The sequence below is a fragment of the Triturus cristatus genome, chromosome 2_1, assembly GCF_964204655.1.
Source record: "Triturus cristatus chromosome 2_1, aTriCri1.1, whole genome shotgun sequence".
Lineage (NCBI taxonomy): Eukaryota > Metazoa > Chordata > Amphibia > Caudata > Salamandridae > Triturus > Triturus cristatus.
In genome coordinates, this window is record NC_140581.1 from 875210926 (window position 1) to 875235038 (window position 24113).

Genomic DNA, 24113 nt, shown 5'->3' on the forward strand with positions numbered 1-24113 from the left:
CAGGTATAAATGGAAAGATCTTCCTGAGTATTTTTAATGTGTAGAAAGTGGATGAGGTAATATAATTTACATGATGCTTAAAGGATAACGCTGTATCGAAGATACTCCCAAGTTCTTTGCTTTTGTTACAGGAGTGGGGACCGAGCAGAGTTCCTGAGGCCACCAGTCGGGTGACCAAAAGGTGATGTTCTATCCGAAAAACAAATACCTCAGTCATGCCAGGGTTTAATTTCAGGCAATTCTCTGCCATCCAATTACTAACCTGTTACATACAGCTTTGAAATCTGGCAGCTGTGTCCTGAATATTATTGGTCACTGAGACAATGATCCGAGTGTCATCAGCATAGAACGCCATGGCAAAGCCAAGGGATTTAATAAAAGCAGTCAGGGGAGTGACAATTAGATTGAAAAGAGGGGCTGAGCGAGGAGCCCTGTGGAACGCCTCAAGGGAGTTGGTAGGAGTGAGACGTATAGTTGCCCAGTTCTACAAACTGCTCTCGTTCACCGAAGAAAGATTTCAGAAGGAAAAGACCTGAACCACCTAGGTCTAAATTTTGGAGACTACTTATTAATAAATGGTTATCCACAGTGTTGAATGCTGCAGAGGTCTAAAAGAATTAATGCAGCATTCCCTCCTCTGTCTAGCGCACGTCTGACCTCTTCAGTAGAAGTGATCAGGGCCAGCTCCATACTGTGCTCGCTTATAAAGACGTTCTAAGTATTATTAATAAAGATGGTCAATTCTTGATTTATCCATTTTTCAAGGATTTTTGCTGGTAAGAGAAGGCAGGCAACAATTCTTGGGATCCAGAGTATCCAGACCTGGTTATTTTTTTTTTTTTAGGAGAGGAAGAATTGAAGCCTTTTTCCATAGTTTAGGGAATACTCCGGTCTCTGTAGATTAAACCCGGTGAGATGTTGTGCGAAGACGTCTGAAGCCAGATGTATTACGGTAACATGAATGGTAAAATTGCAGGAAAATACTTCGAAGGGTTGGCTGGCCTTTGAAACTGAATGGAAACATTAGCTGAGAATTTTGGACACAACGGTTGGACAACTCTCACATCCCAGTTTTTAATATGTGGATGAAATTATTCCAAAATACATTTTGCAGTTCTCAATCCCTCTGCCAGATATGGACATTGCTCTTCACCCACTGGTTTCAGCAATTCCATCATAGGTTATAAAACGTAATTTAGGAGACCGTGATTGAGATTAGAAGGGAGTTATGTTCTTTTTTACTAGTAGAATACGCTGCCATCTCACAAAGTTCAACAATATTTACAAAAAACATAAGATGATACTGGAGTTAATAGAAAACTATTTGCAAACAAAATGTCACAAGCAGGACTGAGATCTCTGCTTTCAGATTAGCTATGCAACCCCCACTTTAGCAAACGTAATCATGCAGCATTATTATACTCTGTTCAGCATACATATTACACCTGGAGAAATGGTGAAACACTGATAAAGCAAAGCTATATGTCAGAAATACAGGCTCTATTCGGACCTTATGTGAACTACTAAGGCACACTCCTGTTGGAAAGGGTTATTTGCTACAATGGGGGTTTAATTGTGCCTCAATAGCTAACCATGATTATACTGGCTCTTTATATTTCAGAAAATAAGAGATGCTCTTATTTCATATATTCAGGCTTTACTATTACTTGCTAGAGGCTACAGGCTTAAATTACTGAAACATTAGGACAGTTCAACATGAGAAAAGCTCTCTTACACTGTTAAGGCATAGCTTGTTGCTCTTTAACCAAGCTTGAACAACAAAGTGGGTCAGCAGTGTGCTCTTGCTGCAAAAGGCACTGCCTGGAGGACCAATAAGTAGTTGTTTTCACTAATTTAAATGTGAAAAGGAGTCCACATTGTAGAAGTAGAAAGATGTTAAACACTCCGAGACAAGAGTGCTGCGCCTTGAGGGAAATCGCAGATGGCAGTCACTCGAGGAGCAGACACTCACTGCTAGAGATTTGAAATAGATCATTTTGCAGCTAGGACTTGAACCAGGTTAGGGAATAACTGGTGATGCAGGCTATACATTGTAAACATGGATATCATGGTTAAACTAATCGAAAGGGGACGTGAGGTACAGCAGCATGAAGAAACCAAAGTGACAAGGATTCGGGATGGGGTAACAGTCGAGATAAGATTAAAGGTAGGAATTAACTATTAACCCCAGTATTTTGCTAATAAAAAGGAAAGAGGATATTCACTGGTATTTTGCTGTGACAATGGGATTTCAATGTGGGCATGAAACTGGAATTGTTCAGTGAGAAGCAGGATTCCTAAAGAAAAATCTCAGCAGCAATTGAGAACCTAATTAAATTAGTTCTCGGGTTTAAGTTTCAAATGGTCGGGTGTAGGCTTCTTGAAGTGGGAAACAGCAAATTGAGAATGAGAGGAGGTACAGATAAGGTGGCTAAAGAGATGAGATAGATTTCCCCCTCTTCTCAACTTAACCATTTTGTAAAGCTCTCCATTTAGGAGGAAGACCGCGGAGGGATAAGAAATGTGAGAGTCTGTGGTCTGCAACCACTTTGAATAGTTTGTTGGGTTAGGAGTAAACCCAAGCAATTTTGTAACAATTCCTTTTGGCCTAATTGACGGCCTGAGTGGACACAATTAAAGAGACTTCAAATAGTGCTGGTCAGAAAGGGAGGATAATAAAACCAATCCTCTGTGAGCAATTTAGAACAAACCTTTCATGTAGAGAGCAGCAGACCTGAATGGAGTAAACCTATATTCTGGTCACCAGAGTGTCTATCACTTAAACGAAATTGTTTCCCTTTTCTCCATAAAGAACTTAACCCCTTGCGTGCGTTGTACGGCCAGGAGCCATCCATCCTAGCACCCACCTTTGGGGAAAGCGCTAGCGCTACCCCGTGGGCCGCCCTTCATGCTGCCCCCACCAGGGAAGGCAGTGGAAGCCCTTCCACCCCCCACGTCATCTAATGATGACCGCGCACGAGGCACGCTGCTGTCATTAGAGAATACCGGACGCGCTGGAAGCCATTTGCTTCCAGCGCGTTGGCAGGAGAGGAGGTTAAAAAGAGGCATCAGAGGAAAGGAAAGGGTTTTCCTTTCTTCCAACGACTTTAAGCATTCCTGCTGCATGATCGCACACGGGGGGTGATCGTGCAGCAGGAATGCCCGGGATTATTATTATTTTTTTTAAATGCCCACCTACACAAGTGAGGCATCATTTACTCGGGAGAGTAAAGCTGTGGGGTAGGACATTTGTGCCGGCACGGTGATTCCACAAACAAATATGTGGAAAATTTTATTTTTTTTCAGCTAAATTTCAGGTTTGCAGGAGACTCTGTGTAGGAAGCGTTGGGGGGGGGGCACGTAAGCCATACCTCCCTTGACTCCCCCCCCCCCCACCCCGGGTGTCTAGTTCTCAGAAATGTGTGGGTTTGATAGGTTTCCCAAGATGGCCGCCGAGCCTGGCGCCAAACACCCAGGTGACCCCCCCTTGCAAAACCAGGTTGTTTTGTGATATGTAATTTTGATGACTCCTCAATACGTTTTGGGCCCTTGCCTGTCACGGGTACTGGACCCACCCACGCGAGTGAGGTGCCATTTTTATCAGGAGACCTGGGGGAACGCTGGGTGGTTTCACGCAGATTCCAGAACATTCCATTACAGAAATGTGAGGAAAATGTTTGTTTTTTCCAAAGTTTGAGGTTTGCAGAGGATTCTGGGTAACAGAACCTGGTGAGAGCCAAACCAGTCACCTCAACCTTGATTCCTCTTAGTGTCTAGTTTTCAAAAAGGTATAGGTTTTCTAGGTGTCCCTAGGCACCGGCAGAGCTAGGGTTCAAAATTCACAGCTAGGCATTTTCCAAAAATAAAAAAGGGTCAGTTTTCACTGTAAAAATGTGGTGTGTCCACATTGCATTTTGGGCCATTTCCTGTCGCGGTCACTAGGCCTATCCACACAAGTGAGGTACCACTTTTATCAGGAGACTTAGGGCGACACAGAATTGTAGAGCAACTGTTATGACCTATTGACTTTCGATGCATTTCTGCCTTCCAAATAAAAGACAATGTGTAAAAAAAGTAGTCACTTTGAAAAATGTCCTATAATTCTCATGCTAGTATGGGTACTCACAATTTCGGAAATGTGCAAATAGCTACAGTTTCCAAACTATATATTTTGTTCCAATTTCAGAAACACATAGATGCCTCTCATCCCGATTTTTCACTGTATATATTTTCGCAAATGAATTGCTATATACCCGGTACACAATAAAAAAAAAACATTGTAAGACGCTGCTCAGTTATTGGCTCTGGGTTCGTCGGGTTCTTGGTGAACCTACAAGTCCTATATATCCCCACAACCAGAAAGGTTCAGCAGTTGTAACTGTATATTGCTTAAAAAAACCTGTCATACTTGGAAGAAGTTAATGGTGAAAACGTTGGCACAAATGGCTTTTTTTCAACTCTTTAATTTTTCCTATTTTCAACTGTTACTTTCTATAAAGAAACCTTGAAGGATCTACACAAATGACCCCTTGCTGAACTCAGAATTTTGTCTACGTTTATGAAATGTATAGCTTTCCAGGATCCATTATTGCTTTCATACCCATGTCTACCATTAACTGGAAAAAGGTTGAAAGCACAAGAAAATAGCAAAAATGGGCTGTGTCCCAGTAAAATGCCAGAACTCTGTAAAAAATGTTGGTTTTCTGACAAAAGTCAGTCAGTCCCTGAAAACTGGTAAGATAGTGATTTCAGCAACAGAAACCCTTTGGTTGATACAATTCGCAGGGAAAAAAAAACAGACGCTTTCATTTGTAGCACTTTTTTCCCACAAAAAAAATTATTATCTGTATTTTGGCTAATTTTTGGGTTCCCTCCATGGGAATCCACAAACCCTGGGTGCCTTTAGTATACCTATGATATTGGAAGAAAAAGACGCAAATTTGGCGTGGATTCCTTATGTAGTCAAAAAGTTACAGGGCTCTATGCGCCGAACTAACCCAAATAGCCAAAAAGTCTTAGCACGGGGGGAGGGGAGGTCTAACAGCGGAGGGGTTAAGGGTTGTACACAAATGCAGAGAGAACAGAAACATACATGTTTAAGTGTTACACATTGGATTAAATTCCTCACAAATGGTCCAACTATTCTCCTATGCCAGACTGAGACATGAAGACCTCTTGGACATAAACAAGCCTGTGAAGAATGCAGGTCACATGTACACGAGATGGCTACACAATTATGTAGTAATATGTTCTGCTGTGTTAGAAAAGAACTGAATTGTTAATCTTAGCACAATCACAGGCAATAGTAGGAAAAGGATGACTGGCATTTCCATCAGGCATATGCCCTGCTTTGTGTAGTGGAATTCATAATATTTTCACACAAAAATCAAGGCAAAGAAGACAACTTGGTCAATTTCCATATTTCAGGCATGTCTGAAAATAAATTACCAAGTAAGACTCCTCTTGCCCCACCTTTGATGGCTAAACAAATTTGTGAACTAAGGACGAACTAAGTACAATTATGTCTCAGATTCTAAAGAGTGTTGGGAATGAATACTCCACACAAAAATAAAGAGTGTAGAATTTGGTGTTCCTATTTCAAGCCTCGAAGATGTTACCAGACCTTCCAAGTCTAGTGACTTCTTCACCTAACTAATACTCTTGACCCATAAACTGGTTTTAAATTATGTGATCCTGGTGAAATATTTTAATTCACCGAGCCAACAGTTTCTTCATTGTCACGAGAGCTGCGACGAATGTGCGAGTTCAGCATGACTGCTGTATTAAAAAACGTGTTTGATTTAATAGACTAAGCTTTTTCTCTATATACACACACAATACGAATCTTGCCACATATAGGATTCACATGACCCAGGCTTGCATCTATAACTAAAACATAAAGTGGTAGCACACTGTTATTTGCAATCAGCACACTTTCCATTAAAATTGGCACAAAATTTCCCACCGACATGTTGTTTTACTGAAAAAACTATATAGTGTACTAACAATTTTTAGGAAAATAGTTTTTGCAAATATTTGTCATTTGAACATCCAAAAACAGTGTTCCGATTTGTTTTGACCCTATTTAAATCTTTGTTTGCATCACACTTCTGAATTTAAAAAAACAAAAAAACCTTGCTTCCGTAAATGCGATTATATTTTGAAACATTTGTACAATTCATTGACAAGCTATTTAATTGTTCTGTGTTAGAAAAACTGACGTCCTACAGACTTTTGTTTCACAATGATTGCCAGACAGCTCTCTTTCCAAAATGTTCTAACTGGACTAAGGGAATGAAAAGTAAACTTTATTATCCAGGATAAGATCAGCATCAATGGGTAAAAAGAAACTGACATTTGACTCCTGTCCTTGAACAGACAGCAATTGTGTCAAGATAAAAACAAGGATTTAAAAGAAATTTTTATTGCTCATGTACTTCCTGAATGAACAGAAAGCGTGTTCCTTTCCAGCTTAAATCCACTCACCAAACAAGCATTTACAATGCAATGGTCTCGGCAATATTATAGGTAGAGCTATTGGTATTGCTCATTATTTTTTTATCATTTTTGTATCCCTAAATAAATGGCATTGTCATTTCTATTGGCATTAGCTTTTTTTGCATATGTGATACCTATTGCATTAGCAGAGAGAGAGTGAGGTAGTGAGATAGAGAGAGTGAGTGAGGTATTGAAATAGAGAGCGAGGTAGTGAGAGAGAGTGAAGTTTTTAAGTAGTGAGTGAGAGATAGTTACTGTGGTAGTGATATTGAATATGCTACTTACCAGTATGCATCTGTTCTTGGCATGTAGGGCTGCTGACATTCATATCTGTGCATAGATCGCCGCCTAGTGTTGGGTCCGGATGTTTGCACGTTGTTGTCCTGGAAGAGTCTTCGAAGTATCCTTGGATAGGTGACTCCTCCCCTGGACTACAGTGCGCATGGGCATCCTCTCCATCCTCAGATTGTTTTTCGCCATTGTGGCAGTGATGGAGTAGATACAGAAAGTGATGACCATGCTAGCAGTAATTCTGAGAGCTGCAGCTGCGACAGGCGCCGGGGAGGAGGGAGGGCGATATGAATGTCAGCAGCCCTACATGCCAAGAACAGATGCATACTGGTAAGTAGCATATTCAGTTCGAGGCATGTGGGCTGCTGAATTCATATCTGTGCATAGAATACATAGCAGTGCCCTCTATTAGCGGCGGCTACCCGTGCCAGCTGCAGCGGTCTGAAAAAGTGTTTTGAGAACAGCCTGTCCTACAGCTGCCTGCTGTTTTGACTGCACATCTACGCAATAGTGTTTTGTAAATGTGTGTGTAGTGGACCATGTGGCTGCTCTGCATATATCATGCAGGGGAATATTTCCTAGGAAGGCCATGGAAGCCCCCAACTTACGTGTTGAGTGGGCTCGTGGTGGAATAGTTAATGTGCGTTTTGCCTTTTGATAACAGATTTGAATACACTTAACTATCCATCTGGCTATCCCTGCTTTGGAGATGGCGTTACCTTTGTGGTGTGGGGCAAAGGCAACGAACAGTTGTTTTGTCTTCCTGAATGGTTTAGTCCTGTCGATGTAGTACATGAGGGCCCTCCGTACATCTAGTGTATGTAGTGCCCTTTCTGCAACAGTTTGTGGGTTTTGGAAGAAAACGGGCAGTTCAATAGTCTGGTTCATGTGGAACTGCGATATTACCTTGGGCATGAACTTGGGGTTGGTACGTAGTACGACCCTGTTGGCGTGAACCTGAATAAATGGCTCTTGAACGGTTAGTGCCTGGAGTTCACTAACTCTTCTGAGGGAAGTGATCGCTACTAGGAAGGCCACTTTCCAGGTAAGGAATTGAATCTCGCATGAGTGTAGAGGTTCAAAGGGTGGACCCATCAGGCGTGTGAGGACCAAGTTGAGGTTCCACATTGGAGCCGGTGGGTGACTAGGTGGAATGACTCGTTTGAGCCCTTCCAAGAATGCTTTGATGGCAGGCACTCTGAATAGAGAGAGGTGCTGCCTGGTTTGCAGATAGGCTGATATTGCGGTCAAATGGACACGTATAGAGGTGTACGCCAGATTGCAGCGATATAGGTGTAAGAGATAACAGATGATGTTTTGGATGGATGCGTCCAGCGGGTTGATGTCATTATTACCGCAATAAATGACGAACCTTTTCCATTTGGCTGCATAGCAAGCTCTGGTAGTTGGTCTCCTGGCCTCCTTGATGATGTCCATACAGTCAGGTGGCAGGTTGAGATAGCCAAACTCTAGGACTTCAGGAGCCAGATCGCCAGATTCAGCTGTTGCGGATCTGGGTGCTGAACCTCTCCATGGTTCTGCGTCAAATGCGCGGGTTTGATCCGCAGCCTTTGATGCGGCACCACGGAAAGTTCGAGGAAGGTGGTGTACCACGGCTGGCGTGCCCACGTGGGAGCAACTAGGACGAGTGTCAGGGAGTGTTGTCGGAGTTTGCGGGCCACTAGCGGTATCAATGGCGCTGGGGGAAAAGCGTACGCAAATCTGCCGGACCAGTTCATCCATATCGCATTGCCCTGCGACTGCGGATGTGGGAATCTGGCGGCGAAGCTTGGGCATTTTGCGTTTTCGCTTGTCGCGAATAGGTCTATCTCCGGATGACCCCACTGCTGAAAGTACGGTTGGAGTACTGATGGGTGTAACTCCCACTCGTGCATTTGGTGGCTGTGTCTGCTGAGCAGATCCGCCATCTGGTTGTCCTTGCCAGGGAGGTGTTCCGCCATGAGGAACATGTTCCTCTGAATGGCCCACTTCCACATGCTCTGAGCCAGATGAGACAGCTGTGGAGAGTGTGTGCCTCCCTGTTTCTGTATGTAGTACATTGCGGTCATGTTGTCCGTCCGGATCAACACGACCTTGTTGCATAGATGTACTTTGAATGCCTTCATGGCTAGGAAGATTGCCATCAATTCCAGAAGGTTGATGTGCAACTTCTTTTGTTGTGTTGTCCATAGTCCTTGCACTGTGTAGTGGAGTACATGAGCTCCCCATCCCTGGAGAGACGCGTCCGCTGTCAGTACTATTTGTGGGACAGGCTCTTGGAACGGTCGGCCCTTGCAAAGGTTTTGTGGATTCCACCAATGCAGAGAGTTGTATGCCCGACCGCTCACCAACACTAGGTCCTTTAACTGTCCTTGAGCCTGATTCCACTGACGTGCTAGGCACTCCTGAAGTGGGCGCATATGTAATCTCGCGTGCGGGACTATGAAGATGCAGGAGGCCATCATGCCTATCAACTGCATAAATACTCGCGCTGGAAGTGAGTGATTGGGTTTGAATTTGGAGATCAGCAGTTGTATGCTGTTGATCCTCACTAAGTTTGGCTGAGCTGTGGCCGCCAGAGTGTCTATAGTCGCACCTAGGTACTGTTGTACGTGTGCGGGCTGGAGATGGGACTTTGGATAATTCAGTGAGAATCCCAGACTGTGAAGAAGGTGAATGGTGCGGGACATGTGGCTTGCACATTGCTGGGCTGACTTCGCTTGAACGAGCCAGTCGTCTAGGTAGGGGTAGACGTGTATATGCTGCCTCCGTAGATGTGCTGCCACCGTAGCTAGGCACTTCGTGAAAACCCTGGGCGCTGTTGTCACGCCGAAGGGAAGGACTTTGAACTGATAGTGCTGCCCTTGAACAGTGAACCTGAGGTATTTTTTGTGTGAGGGGTGGATGGGTATGTGAAAGTACGCATCCTTGAGGTCCAGTGTGGCTAGGAAGTCTCCCTGCTTGAGAAGCGGAAGGACTTGCTGTAGAGTGAGCATATGAAAGTGCTCTGAAAGAATGTACTGGTTCAGGGGTCTCAGGTCCAATATAGGTCTGAGCGACCCGTCCTTTTTTGGAATTAAGAAGTAGAGGGAGTATACTCCCGCACCCTGCTCGTGGATGGGTACGACCTCTATAACGCCTTTTAGAAGCATACTTTGCACCTCGTGCTGTAAGAGCGTTAAGTGCTCTGAGGACATAGGACGGTTTCTTGGTGGTATTGTGGGTGGAGTGGAGGTTAACTCCAGACAGTAACCGTATTTTATAATATCTTTGACCCACCTGTCCGTGGTGATGGAATTCCACGTGGACAGGAACCTTTGTAGCCTTCCCCCGACAGGTGTTATGTGGTCGGGAGGAAGGGAGAGGGCGTCACTGCTTGTTCTTGGGGGAGGACCTGGTGTTGCCGTAGCCGCGTCCTCTGCCCTTTGTGCTGGAGCCACGATATCCACCTCGGGTGTTTTTATCATAGGTGGTCTGTGTATTGCCTTTGTTATATGTTTGTTGTGACCCCTGTCCTCTACCTGCTCCCTTGTTTCCGGGGCGACGAAAGGAGCCGCTCCGAAAGGACTGAGTTTGTAGTGCGCCCATGGACTTTGCAGTGTCCGTATCCTTTTTTATCTTTGAGGGTGGTGTCAACCTCTGGCCCGAATAAATAGTCGGGGTTGACGGGCTGGTTCAGTATATTGTTTTGTACCTCAGGCTTGAATCCTGAGATCCGTAGCTAGGCATGTCGTCGCAACATGACGCTTGTGTTTATGGCTCTGGCAGCCGTGTCTGCAGCATCTAGTGCGCATTTGATGGAAGCGTTCGTTAGTAGCTGTCCTTCTCTGATGAGCATTTCAGCGCCTTCCTTGAACTGGTCAGGGAGATGTTGGAATATTTGCTCAAGTGTGTCATAGTGCGCTCTATCATAGCGAGCAAGGAGCGCCTGAGTGTTGGCTATGCGCCATATGTTGGCAGCTTGGGCGGCAACTCGCTTGCCAGAGGTTTCTAACACCTTGGACTCTTTGTCCGGGGGAGGAGCGTCACCTGTTGTTTGCGAGTGTGCCCTCTTGCGTGCATTCGCTACGACGATGGAGTCGAGTGGTAATTGTCCTCTGATGTAAGTAGGATCCCCAGGTGCTGATCTGTATTTTTTATCAATCCTGGGGTTTATCACTCGTGCCCTGGTGGGTTCTTTGAAAATGTCCTTGGCTGGTTTGAGGACCCCCTTCAACATTGGCAGAGTCTTTACATGTCTTTCTGAGGATGCAAAGGTGTCCATTAGAAAGTCATCTTCGATGGTATCAGAGTGAAGCTGCACCCCATGGTTATTGGCAGCACGTTCGATAAGAGCATTGAACGCCGCAGTATCCTCCGTAGGAGATGTCTTTGCCCCATAGAGTTGTGGGTCCTGTGCATCGAGAGGTGCACTGGGGTCTGCAGGGTCGCCCCAAGTTTGATCAGGGTCCTGCTGGTCATCAGGGTCCGTGTCTACATGGTAGGGGGCTTGGTCAGCCATGTAGTCCTCCAATGCGTCTGTATCGGAGCGTGTGGGGGAGAACCGGTGTGGATCCTGGCAGGATGAATGGAAGGGTTCATAAAGGAGAGGTTCCGATTCTGCAGGCAACTTCCTTTTTAGTGGGATCCTGAAGGGGTCCAATGGCGGCTCCGAAGTTATCCTTCGGTCTTGGAGAATCATCCTGCCAGTGCCGGCGTCGATGATACGTGCCGGAGACGTCTCAGCAGGTGTGACCGTAGGTTGGGTGACCCTTGTCCTGAGTTGGAACATTTTCGGGATTGTTGACGGAGGCAAGCCGAAGGTAATGTTGGTCGGCACCGAAGAGGCTGCGGGAGCTCCGACCGAACCGGAGCCCGACGTGTCCTGGAGGACAGGTGTGGTTTTGCTGCCTTGCGTCGCACCCAGTCGTACTTGGGGCGTCTTGGAGGCTTTGGCACCGGCCAGGCTCGTAGAGGCGGCCGTAGATTTTTTCGGCGCCGGCGGGTCATCGAGTCGGGGTGAAGAGATCACCGTCGAAGTCTTCGATACCTGAGGCTTAGGTGTCGTCGAGGGAGCGATGTGAGACACAGCAGGCGGTACGGCCCTTGGTGTCGTCGGTGCCGGTAGCCGAGCAGGTTTGTCGGTGCCGATGGCTTTTTTCCGTTTATCGACTCCAACGTCGCCCGCTTCAAGTTCGGCACCGAAGTCCCTCTTGGTGCGGTCGGTGCCGACGCGGTGCGCTGGCGTCGAAGGCCTCGATCCGACCAGCGCTACTTTCAGTTTCGGTTTCGGTGGAACCTGAGCAGCTTTCGGTTTCGGTTTTGTGGTAGGGAAACCAGCCTGTTTATGTAGTAATGGCTGCAGCTGAACGTCCGAGGCCGGGCCCGAGGGCGGGGCCGAAGAACTGCGGGATGGGTCTCGGGTAAGGCCCGAAGGCGATCCCTCGACCGGAGCCATAGGCTGTGGCACTGGTGTTTGAACGGTTTGAACAGGTAGGCCTTGTTCATCATTGGAGCTACTTTCTTCGGCCCCGAAGGCCTCCTCGTCGTCTCCTACCTCGGTGTCGTCTTCACCTCTGTGGAAGAGTGACTCGTCTTCCTCGTCCGATCCGGGTTCGTGTTCGGAAACGGGACTGGAGGGCAAGACTTCCAATTCTTCGACGTCTTCGGCCTCGCCGAAGATGTCTGTTGGGGCCGGTGCCGCGTGCTGCGCCTCGAGTCTCGCCGCTCGTCGATTCCGCAGAGTCTTCTTCGAGCGGAACCGGGCACAGGCCATGCATGTTGATTCGTCGTGGTCCGGCGAAAGGCATTTGTTGCACACCGGATGGACGTCGATGTGTGGGTACTTCGCATTGCATACCGGACACCTTTTGAATGGCGTCCTGGATTCCATCGTCGAAGTAGTCGATGGGCAGGTAAATGCGAAAGCAGTCGGTGCTGAAAGTTAGTAAACTAACAAATTCTATCGAAACCCGATCGATAAACAGTACCGACGCGAACTAAAGGCCTTTTGGCCTCGAAAAAATATTTTCCTAACTTGAGCTAAGATAGCACATCCGAACCCAATGGCGGAAAAAAACAATCTGAGGATGGAGAGGATGCCCATGCGCACTGTAGTCCAGGGGAGGAGTCACCTATCCAAGGATACTTCGAAGACTCTTCCAGGACAACAACGTGCAAACATCCGGACCCAACACTAGGCGGCGATCTATGCACAGATATGAATTCAGCAGCCCACATGCCTCGAACTGTGTTGCTGTGAGAAAAAGAGTTGAGTAGCGAGTTAGAGAGTGAGGTAGAGAGTTAGTGAGACAGAGTGTAGTATAGTGAGAGATAGTGAGGTAGTGAGAGAGAGTGTTAGGGAGAGAGAGTGATGTAGTGAGAGCCAACCCCACACATATACAGAACCACCCACACAGAGCCACACACATACAGTGTATCACCCAGACATACATACAGAGCCACACATACAGTCAGCCAGACACAGATAGAAAACTATCCACACAAATATTCAGAGCTACAGACATCCACATACCGAGCCACTGACTTACACATACAGAGCTAGCCAGAGACAGAGTCACTTAACACACATACCGCGCTAGCCACATAAAGATACTGAGCCATCTATACACACACAGAGGCACCTATGCACTTATTGAGCTACACATACACTGAGCCACACACACGCACAGCTACACACATAGAACCACACAGACATACACAGACTTACACATACTGAGCCACACACACAGAGCCACCAACACATACAGAGCCACACACACACACGCACAGAGCCACACAGTAACCTCAAAATTTGACACATATTTACTTTTTGCTACTTCAAATGTCACCACTACCATAGATCCAGTTGTAGAGTGCATCGATTAAACTATGAATACTGTGTTGAAGATGGAAGGACGCAGGCAATACCGCAGTTAGTTATTTATAGCAGCGGCGTTGCGTTAGGATTCTCAAGCACAATTTAGAATAGTTCCACCATAATTTACGTTAAAAGCATAAAACAGCAATATACGTGTGACGTCATTCCCACCGGAAAATACCATAGGCTTGAATCTTCTGGCAATATTTACATCGTGTCCGTGGGCTCAATTAACTAGTAGTCCTTTAAAGGGTTTCCTTAATTAAAGGGGGTTAAATTAGCTGTAGATACTTCCACTTGCCAGTGAACTCGAAAGGAGGGTATTACAGCATTACAAGTTCAGCCCACCTTCAGCTCTTCGCCCTCTGCGGCTCCAAGGCCCGTACGTGCCCAGGTGAATCCCAGAATGCAGCGCTGCTGGCCCCAGAGATCTGACGTACGTCACAACTATTAACTGGCCCGGGGCAGGAGTTTGAACTCCTGCGAATTCAGCTAGCATGTGATGTGTCCGAGGCCCAATTGGGCAATATTAAACGGTGTAATGACAACAGCTATTTCTTACAGTGCTTTGAAACATAAGTGAGGCACTATATAACAACAGTCAATTTGCAGGGTGCCCGCTAGGGCCACACCAGGAGGTTGACGGTGTCACAGATGACACAGGAAACACAACCGGTGCTCCGTCTCCCTGCATCACTTTATCAGGGTAATAAAACACGGCGGACTCCGTATCAAAAGCTGAAGAGTTCCTTGGAGTACCTTACACCCACAGGGCTGGGAGTGTTCAGTCAAAGGTGCGCAAGAACAAAGGCGAGACACTGAGCGTCAGTAGCAGCCAGGATCAGATAGGATCTACGTTGGCTGGGAACCCGGGATTAGCAGTTGAAGCCTGCACACTGCCCCCACAGTAGCCCACAGGTCCAGAGTCAGACACCCCACTTCTGCACCACTCAAGGAGTCAAGACAGGGGGGGGGGGGGGGCACCTCACTAAGTGACATCACCCGGTACGTGCTCACATTTCCATCTTGTGGTCGGAAGTGCGGCCGCCAAGCCCCGCCGCCAGACAACTATATTACGTTTCGGGTTGTTTGCCCCCCACGGGGGCTCCTTCTGTGGCTATTGTTGGGAGACAAAGGCACCCCTGTGAACTGTCTGCAGAGGCCCGGGGCCAGGAGATACAGGCCTGGGGGCACGGGCGTGTCTCAAAGTCGGCAAATCAATCAGGTTTACAACTTTGTCGCGAAAGCTCACATTTAAACACAAATCACAGATAAGATCTGCAGGCTGTAACTAGAAACAGGCAGCAAGCAGAAGGACCCCCTTAATGAATGTAAGTGGCTTCTACACCTGGGCTCCCTAAAGGAAGCAGCCTGGACTACCAAATTAGGTAGCTCAGCGAGCTAAGCACTCGCTGACGAGAAACGCAGGTAACAGATTCAAATCTCTACAAAGTTGTCCTTTTAATCTGTTAAATGTTGTTAAAATGAGTACACGAGCACTTTGCCAGGGCCGGTTTTGGTTCCCAGTCCGGCCCTGGATGGAATCAGCCTCAGCAAGCCTCTTTTGGCATCGGCATTATGATGTCATTTTGAGGTGTATGTCATGTACTTACTTATATTGGAGGGGGCGAGTACAGGTCAGGAGCTAGTCCTGCGAGAGTAAAGAGGAGCCATTGAATCAATAGAAACCATGCGTGTTTTAAGTTTCTGGTTGCCAGCTTTCAGCACATGATGAAGTACTGTTTTATAGTTCGAGATTAAAATCCACTCTTTTTCCTATTTGTGAGGGACTACACAGCAGGGCATGGCCATCCTCACATAAATTGTCTGACAGCAGGCTGGGAGACAAAACTGTTATGAATCCTTAGCAAAATTTCAACAGTGGCTATAGTTCTGAATATTGCAATCCCAAACAGGACAGCCTGCTTCTCAGAGGCTTGATCTGCAGGGGTCTGTCTGTCTGTTAGAAAGTGTCTGCCCGTAGCATGGACTGCAATCTCACAGATGGGCCAATACAGCGGGTTGTGGACATCATTTGGGGAAGAGGTTAAACAGCTAGTTCACAATATTTCCTTGTGCAAGCATGTCAGTCCATCATTAAACTACAAAAAATGATTGCAAAAATAACAGTGACATGTTTATAAAGTGGCATGTTTGTATAATATGAAGTTAAATTAACGTAAATAAGGGCGTAGCTTTATTTTAAATATTGCACTTACACTTAAAACAGAAATGAGGTCTTTTGCTTAATTACATGGGAATGGTTCAGAATGTAAACGAAATTACCTCCAACAAACTTCACACGTGTTCAGTCACTAATATAAGGCTTCCAAGAAGTAGCGTACAACCCGCAGGGCATGCACTTCAGTGCCTCATAATGTGTAGTAGACGATAGGCAATTAGTTTAGCCTGCCCCCACTCACAAAAAAAAGGGGGCATGCATATTTCTTTAACACCAGTCTAGGTTTTAATGATGCCCCCCGAATTGTTCTACTATCAAGCATAAAAGAGTATCTCCTGCCCCTGCACATAAAATCATCTCTAATCTTACAACTCAATGGGGCATCGATGCTTTAGTCCCAGCAATTTCAATCAAAGCGAAAACAGAGACAAAAAACAGCGCAAGTCACATTTTAAAGCTAAACGCAGTTAAACCTTTTACTGCCTGTGTTTGTATGCCGGCGTTTTGAGCATTATCTGTATTCATGCACCTTGCTTAATGTAAACCACGGGCCGCTCGCATGACCATAGACATTACAATTGCCCGACAACTTGAAACTCCATCCTGCACAAACGAGTTTCAGTACTGTTGGCTGTCACACAATAGCACTAGTAACCTCAATAGAAATACGTGCAGGTTAGTACCCGATGTGGAAGCAGGAGCCCGGTGACTATGTGGGAGAGGTAGAAGGGAGGGGAGAGTGAGAGCAGAGAGAGTGGGTAGAGGAGCAGGGAAAGAGACACAATAATGAAAGCATAACTAGCACGGCAGCCTCCGGTTTGACGGTGTTTGTTTAGCCAAAGCGCTGCAATATCTTCGGGTTGAGTTTCCGGTATTTAAAAAATTTAACAAAGAAAATGAACAAAAGATCTGCAGAGCGAGCTGCAAGGCTCCTTATGTGTAGTGGACCAGTCACCATTTTAAACCAGCATCATTAGTCAATGTTAGCAAAGCCTGTGCCACGCTCTTGCGATCAGCTAACAACAATGCACGCAGGAGACATACACAGCCGCGAGCGTTACCTGGGGTCGAAGAGGCGAGGCTGGCACAGGCCGGGGGCTCCTCCAGTCTTCGGGACACTAGGCTCCTGGTGAAGCTGCACAGAGAAGGAGCGGAGCAGCCCTTTCGGTTTCAAACGCACCTCTCGGCTCGACGCTGACATCCTGCTGGGCAGCCCCTCTCTCTAGCAGTGAAGGGGCTGAATGGAATCCCGGTTGCTGGAACATGCCTGGCTTATCAAACAAATCAAACAAGGAGCGAGGGGCGGTGGTGGTGGGGTGGGCAACACCGTGAAAAGTGGCGCGTGCATATTAAACATATGGTGGATGGAAGCTTCGAAACTCGTCCTAGGGCCCTGCTGATAACATCAGTTACAGAAGGTTCACAAAAACCTCGGAGCGTCTCCAAGACAATGGCTTCATTCCTCTGTCACAAGCAAAGTGCGTGATCCTTACGAAGTTCGTAATACGAGCCGTTAGGGTCTATCGGATGGCTCGCACAATAGGGAAAACGCACAACGGAGGAAAAACAAGCACAGCGTGAAAACCCGGTGTGCAGGGCAGCGAGGAGGACGCAGGCGGGCAGCGCGCGAGAGCAACAGCAAGAAGATCCTCACGGCCAGAGGATAGATAAAAAATGGCGGATGGGAGCTTCCAAACTTTTTCGGATTCGGGGGCGTGTTCCTGCTGTTCTAAAAGGGCGTGGCTAAAAAGTGGAAAGAACAGCAAGGAACACGCCCCCGAATCTGAAAAAGACGGAGCCTATTTGGAGGGACGGCTCTCTCCTCCAATGGCTGGCCTCCGTTTAGGAAGCCAGCCAATGGAGGAGAAGCAAAAAGAGGCGGGCTAAATAGCCACTCTAGGAAACATTAAATCTCCGACTTCCGGTTCTGCCTACGGCAGACCGGTAGTCCTCGACCTAAAAAGGCCAGCCTGCCTTCCATATATGTCTGAGCTAGAGTCTGTAATGCGGAGAGTAAATAATGTAACAATGTTGGCGTGGGGTTTCAGTCAGGAAATCGGGGCAGTTGACGGGAGGATGGAGCCTTGAAAGGACCTACCAACAAAGTGGTTCAAGACCTAGCCTTCGGCTTACAAAGGAGACATGTTTTTAGGACCATATTCACGAAAAGACAACACCATAACCTGCAAAAACGGTTATGGAGGTGCTCAAGTACCGAAATTTGCTGCACATTTGTCAAATATCTCAAATCACAGAAAAGAATGCCCCATAAATAAAATGCAGCATGACCATTCTCCTCTTAGCTGCACATCATTAAAAGCTTTACTCAAGAACTCTCAATTTCGAAACTGAGTTTGCGGCTGAAAGACAACAATTGGACATATGGTAAAAAGTATCTCCACTAACGCTAATATGGCTGGAGAATGTGGGACAGGGGCTCGGCTCTTCAAGCAGCCAGCCTTTAAACAGACTTTCTACATTGGAAACAGGCCTGAATTTACTCTGATATGTGCATGACGGCAATTTTACACCATTGTTTGTCCATAAAAAACTGCTAAATTATACATACACCGGGGTCCGATATAAAGTATCAAATGAAGATCAAAAAAGTTTCCTTGATTGAGATTGGAGGTCTATGGTTTTTTACAAATCTACACATCCTATTTAGAAAGTCCTGAGGAAAGGTAGCTGTTTGCCATGGCCAGATTCGAGACCCTTGATGCACAGAATAGATTCAAAACTTAGTGATGGTTCTACGGACCACGGTTATCGGAAATTCACATAAGACATATTACCTTCTTCTTTTGTAAACATTATGATAATGTATTTTCGGCAAAGAATGTGATCATCACTCATTGGAAATAAAAGTAACTACATAAATCGATTGGCAGACAAATCTCAGAGGTTTAAAAAAAGTAAGCATTTACCAGGGGGCGGGGGGGGGGGGGGGGGGGGGAACAGAAGGCTTTCCGAGGCAACTGATCAAATGACTGGAAACTGTTGTTACCAACTCAATTATATGCCTCTGACTGCCTCCATGTATGCTGCATGCAATTGCTTCAGTACCAGGTATTATCCCACACCCAGTCCACCAAACCCCCCCACTTTACTGATCTCTCAAGGACAATGCTTAATTCACTGCCGGGGTACACCAATTCTTTGACCACCAACTTTTAACACTTTCCTCCTTTCCTATTGTTCTTCCTTGGTTCTATTTGTCTTCATTTTCTGTAATAGTGATGAAACAAAAAAGTAAGCATGTATGTTCTTACCAGTCTGGAATCATAGGGGCATGCTTATCAAAAAACCTGAGCTGTCAACTGTTAGAATTTTCATGCATTTAAATTCTGGAGAAGATTAGCACCAAGTCAAAAACAGTCGAACAAGGCACTGATAAGTAGTTTCTCATTTTCAGTTGTCTAGGCATGACTAGTAAATATTATGCAAGTAACTGCAAAGCAAAGTCTACGCATAGGGATGGATTATGTTCATGGTAGTTAATCCTGGAGTCTGGGTCTCCAATTAAGAACACATTGTACATCATCAAGTCAATATTATTAAAAAAAAAAAAAAGAAAGAAAAAAAAAAAAAAATAATAAAAAAAAAGAAGAAGTAGTAAAATGTATTATTACCTTGTCCTCAAAGCCACCCAAGCAGCATCAATGTCAGCATAGAGATTCTTCTCGGTTGGCTTCCCAGAACTTGTTCCATATCCAGAATAATCATAAGAGAATATGTTGCAATTAATCCGAGAGCCTAGCCCAATGTAAAAGCTGCTCATTTGGCCCAAGTCCACTGCGTTTCCATGTGAGAAGAGTAAAGTATATTTGGCATTCGGGGAGCAACGCACAAACATACAAGCAATTCGGTTACCCCGGCTGGTTCTAGTCATAAAGCACTCAATGGCATCCTTTTCTCTAGAGGAGTACTGCCAATCTGCTCGCTCTGAAAGGTGTAGGGTCCAGTGCGTTCCACTCTCATCGCACATCAGTGTGTATGTTGGATCAGGGGGCAAAAAAGCCAACTTGGAAGCAATCTTTCCTGGGCATGGTGGGCAACAGAAGAGGCAACACAGCTCACTGAATGAAAGGTTATTCATCTTACCTTGAATTAGAAAAAGAAAAAAAAGGTATAAGCCAGTGGCTGGCCAATGGCAGTAAAGATACAAACAAATGAAGTAGCCTTCTGACGACACATTATATATAACTTTCATGTGCACACCTAAAAACCCAAGATTCCAGTAGCAAGAGGTATGGATTCCAGCATTAAGAGCGGTATGGAGTACTATCAGGAAAAACTATTGGGAGAAAAAAAATGCAAGAAAAATATTTTCATTCAATACACCCACATTAAAATCAATCAAATAAGTCAGCCTTATATCACTGCAGTGCAATCCTGCTTCCACCACAAGCAATCCAACAATACTTACGGTGTAGCAACAGTGTTCTAATACTCGACAGACATCGCACATGCATTTAAGAGAGTAGTTTACTAAACTGTAAATAAAACCTTGATAAACAAATACTTACTTACCAAAGAAAATAGTTCAAACCTGATGTGGTTATCCCATTTTAATGGCTTTATAAAAATCTGGTCTTTTCAACAGGTGTAAAGTCATTGTGTGATTTCAATGGTTAAAATGTCAGAATATATGGAGTTAAGGTGAAGAGATACTTTATTTTGTCATCCAACACTGTTTGACTGAAGGACTTTGTAATCCATGACATTTCAAGAAAGCCTGTTGGATGCCGATGACATTCAAGGTTAAACGATCATTGGTAAATGCATAAGGTTTTGCCTATGTGATTAATATTAATTATTTTGTTGTGTTAAGACTTGGTAAGAAGTTGTGCAATATAAGTTACTGAAACTCCATAAAAGTATTATGGCTGGTTTATTGAGAAAGCCAACACACTGTGCAGTAACAGGTGGTAATATAATGCGGGGAGATTAGGTAAACAGCAAAGAAATTAAACATGTAGTGGCCAAGCATGTTTGAAAAGCGTGCGATACTCGAGCAAGCTCACGAACTAAGCTTGCAAAGAGCTGTGAAATGCTCTCACCCCGCATTAAGAAGAGAACTGAAAAGTAAAGAATATAAAAACATACAATATTTTACACAATGAAGTGGGTCACCTGTAAGTGTTAATGCAAGTTCATGCTTTGGGTGTCTGTTTATAACGCAGCAGGTTTGAAAGCTCTGGTGCAGAGGATAAAGGGGGGTACGAATATCAGGCCGTGCTTGTCACTGGGGCAGGGAACAAAGGTGTTCAGAGAATTTTCGTGGCCTGGAAAGCATTAAGGTTCATTTCCAGCCCACCTGAATGACCAGCCTTTTTTCTTTGTCGTCAATCAAATTGCCTGGCACACAGATGTTGCAAACACTGGCTAACTTGTACGTTGGCTCTAATTTTGTAACACAAAACATTTACCACCACAGAATCACATCACCACCAAAGACTCACATGATCATGACAGACTGAGAAGTATAAATAAGTTAATGTTTCAATCATTTACTTTATCGCTGTATCCTGTGTCCATTTCACATGTGTATAAACAATATTTCCTCTCGTTCGTCTCTGTTAAATGTAAGAAAAACTAAGTGCACCACTTGCAATGAGCAATATGAAACAATTATAAACCAGAGGAGAGAAGCTTTTCTTCTGTTTTATATAGCGCAAAGTCGACCCGAAGCCCGTCTGACAGGCTCCTCTAATGATGCCCTCTAAAAGCAAAACACTCGCATACCTTCGGGTTGTGTTTACGCTGTATAAAACGGCAAATAAAACCGGAAAAGATCGTTAAGGGATTTAAGGTGTTAATCACCATAGTGAAACTCATCAGTGCGAGGAACTAAGGCGGCGAATAGAGACAATGCGGGGGGCAAGAGTCGGGAAGCCCATGAAACCTCCACCCGTTTCTATTCAGAGAGTAGGTGGAGTAACTTATTGGAATGGGCACTTTGCATCAATGAAAGAAGGAAGTTATACGGTGAGGAAGTGGCTTTGTTGGATGCAGTGAGGTAGATAATGAAGTGGTTAGCCTTGAAACCTGAAGTAAGCAGATAATGCAGTGGTCTGAGAGAGTGGATGGAAGGAATGTAGCTGAGCGAAGACTGAAAGCACAAGCTAGCTTTAGTAGAGTGTAAAGCGATTAAAGAAAATAAATTAACGGTAAAACTGCCGAAATCTAAGGACAAAAGGCTCATGCATCAGTATAGTTGCAGAGACTGATTCAGAGATATGGATACTGGAAATAATGCTACCAATGCCACCGCTAGCAATTGATCAGCAGGTGGCACTGCAGGGTCACGCGAGAGAAAAATAGTATATGGACTCGAAAGTCAAAAAGTAATTGACAGTGCGCTTTAATTGTATTTACATAACGCTTACTACCCCTGACGAGGCGTCAAATTGTTTTTTTGGGAGTAGCACGCTACTCTGGATCTCAGAGGATTAGTGGTGAATTAGTATAGGAAGATATGAAATTCATTAGGAGTGGTGGGCATGCGAGTTTGTTATTTGGATTGAAAAAGGATAATGGAGAGAGATAAGAGGGAAGGGTTTGTATTCAGTCCGAAACACATGACAACTGGATCCAGTAGACTAATCTGCACTGGTTAAATGGATTTTATGACAATGCTCTTTGCAAGCCTTCGTGTATTTTAAGTATGCAAGGCTGGTCGTTAGGAGGACACTTAATAAATAGGATATGGTGGAGCTCTACAAATATAAATGGGACAGATACAGGAGGAGCAAACAGGGCATGCATTAATTAGCTCACAGAGAAGGGTGGGAAGAACTGGTTTTCCGTGCAGTGTTAGGAAGTTCACATAAGTGACAATAGACACAGGTTACCGATAGACACGACATGTTTACAAAATGTTGAGACAAATGGTGTGAAAATTACCAAGGTGCACTTGCTGAGCGGGAGGCAGCTGGAAGCACTGATAAAGTTTGGATGCTGAATTAAACAACGTTTTCAGAGAGACAACGCCTGGCTCTTATGCAGCATTATTGGTCAGTGTGAACGCATGGTTTACAAAAAACATATATTAATAATAATAAAGAACATGTCAGTTTTCAGTCTGTAATCAACCCGTCCACTTCAAAAGCCTCTATATATGTCCAACACAGCAGAATCGGTCACACTCCAGCAGGGGAATGCAAATATACAAATTAACCGCCAACATCTTGAGGTCAAATAACAAGCCCCCTCACAAAGTACCCCTCCTAGGGCCAGGCTCCCTTCGGAGTCCCGCTAAACCGGATAATCTGTCAAGGACGGTGTTGCATCACAAGCAAACTCAGGCTAACGCCAAATGAGAAAGTCACTCCAGTAAGAGCTAACTGTGCTCCCTGGGGTAGCCGCAGTGGGACGGGGCACACCGCATACTTGAGTCCCCGTCTCGGGTGGGTAACCAGGCCCCTCACTCTCAGCTGCCCATCCAACGGGCAGAGGGTCTAAGCGATAGGGAAAGGTTACCTGTATCAGAGAGGGATTTGCAGCCACGCTGCCTTGTGTCCCATGAAGCCCGTCATGCACTGTAAAGGAGGAGGGAGCGCAGCGGAGTAACAAAGGTTCAACAACTTCTCCTCCACAAGGAGGCGATGATAAATCTGCGTGAGGCTTCATGCACAAACTAAAATGGCATGGAGAGCAAGTGCGTTCCAAAACAAGAGAAAGAGAAGATGCACTAACCAGCTCTGAAGCATCGGTTATTAGCTGCAAATGAGTGGAGAGAAAGAAATCCAAATCTCCATCTTTTCACTGCGCTCCTAATTGTCATGGAAGCGTACCTTTTGTGTTGCATCACAAGGCCATGACAGTTATTTTAATATGTGGCTTATCTGTGTGTAAAGCGGCCAAAGCTTGATTGCTTTGTTCTCCAGTCACTGCCAGTCGATGTCCACCGCGCAGCATAAACTATTAGCCACTGGGGTTTTTAGGTCTCGCCTAGCTATTGCGTTTACGCAATCGCTATGCGAGACTCTAGTAAGAGGGGCATTTCAAAGTGCTCCCAAAAGTGGATTGCATGGCGAGCACGCGCACAATCACGTGCATCGTGCCGCCATGCAATCCGTTTGGGGAAGCGCTTCAGCCCACTGGTGCCCTCGGCATCATACTTCAAAGGGTCCGCTCCCCCGCCTGGAATGCGCTCCCCCGCCCCTGCCAAGCGCGCCACGCTCCGGCGCGTCTCGCCGTGACAAATTTGCTTTCACTTTCGTGCGGCGGGCGCTCGCTCGCGCCCGGACCACTTTAGAAGCCGGGCTTGTCTTGTTT

General features: G+C 45.6%; 1 protein-coding gene across 2 annotated transcripts in view; it reads right to left on the reverse strand.

The window, feature by feature from the left end:
• The window catches only part of ABHD17B (abhydrolase domain containing 17B, depalmitoylase), a 151474-nt gene that overhangs the window by 86564 nt on the left and 40797 nt on the right, over positions 1–24113 (reverse strand). Inside the window, exons 2-3 of one of the 2 annotated variants that reach the window (XM_085633023.1) lie at positions 20052–20127; positions 19463–19934 (exon numbers count right to left, since the gene is read on the reverse strand). In XM_085633023.1, coding sequence (XP_085489149.1) covers positions 19463–19929 — 467 coding nt within the window. In that variant the 5' untranslated portion in view covers positions 19930–19934; positions 20052–20127. The remainder of the gene's footprint in view (positions 1–19462; positions 19935–20051; positions 20128–24113) is intronic. The other variant, XM_085633020.1, reaches the window with a different exon arrangement.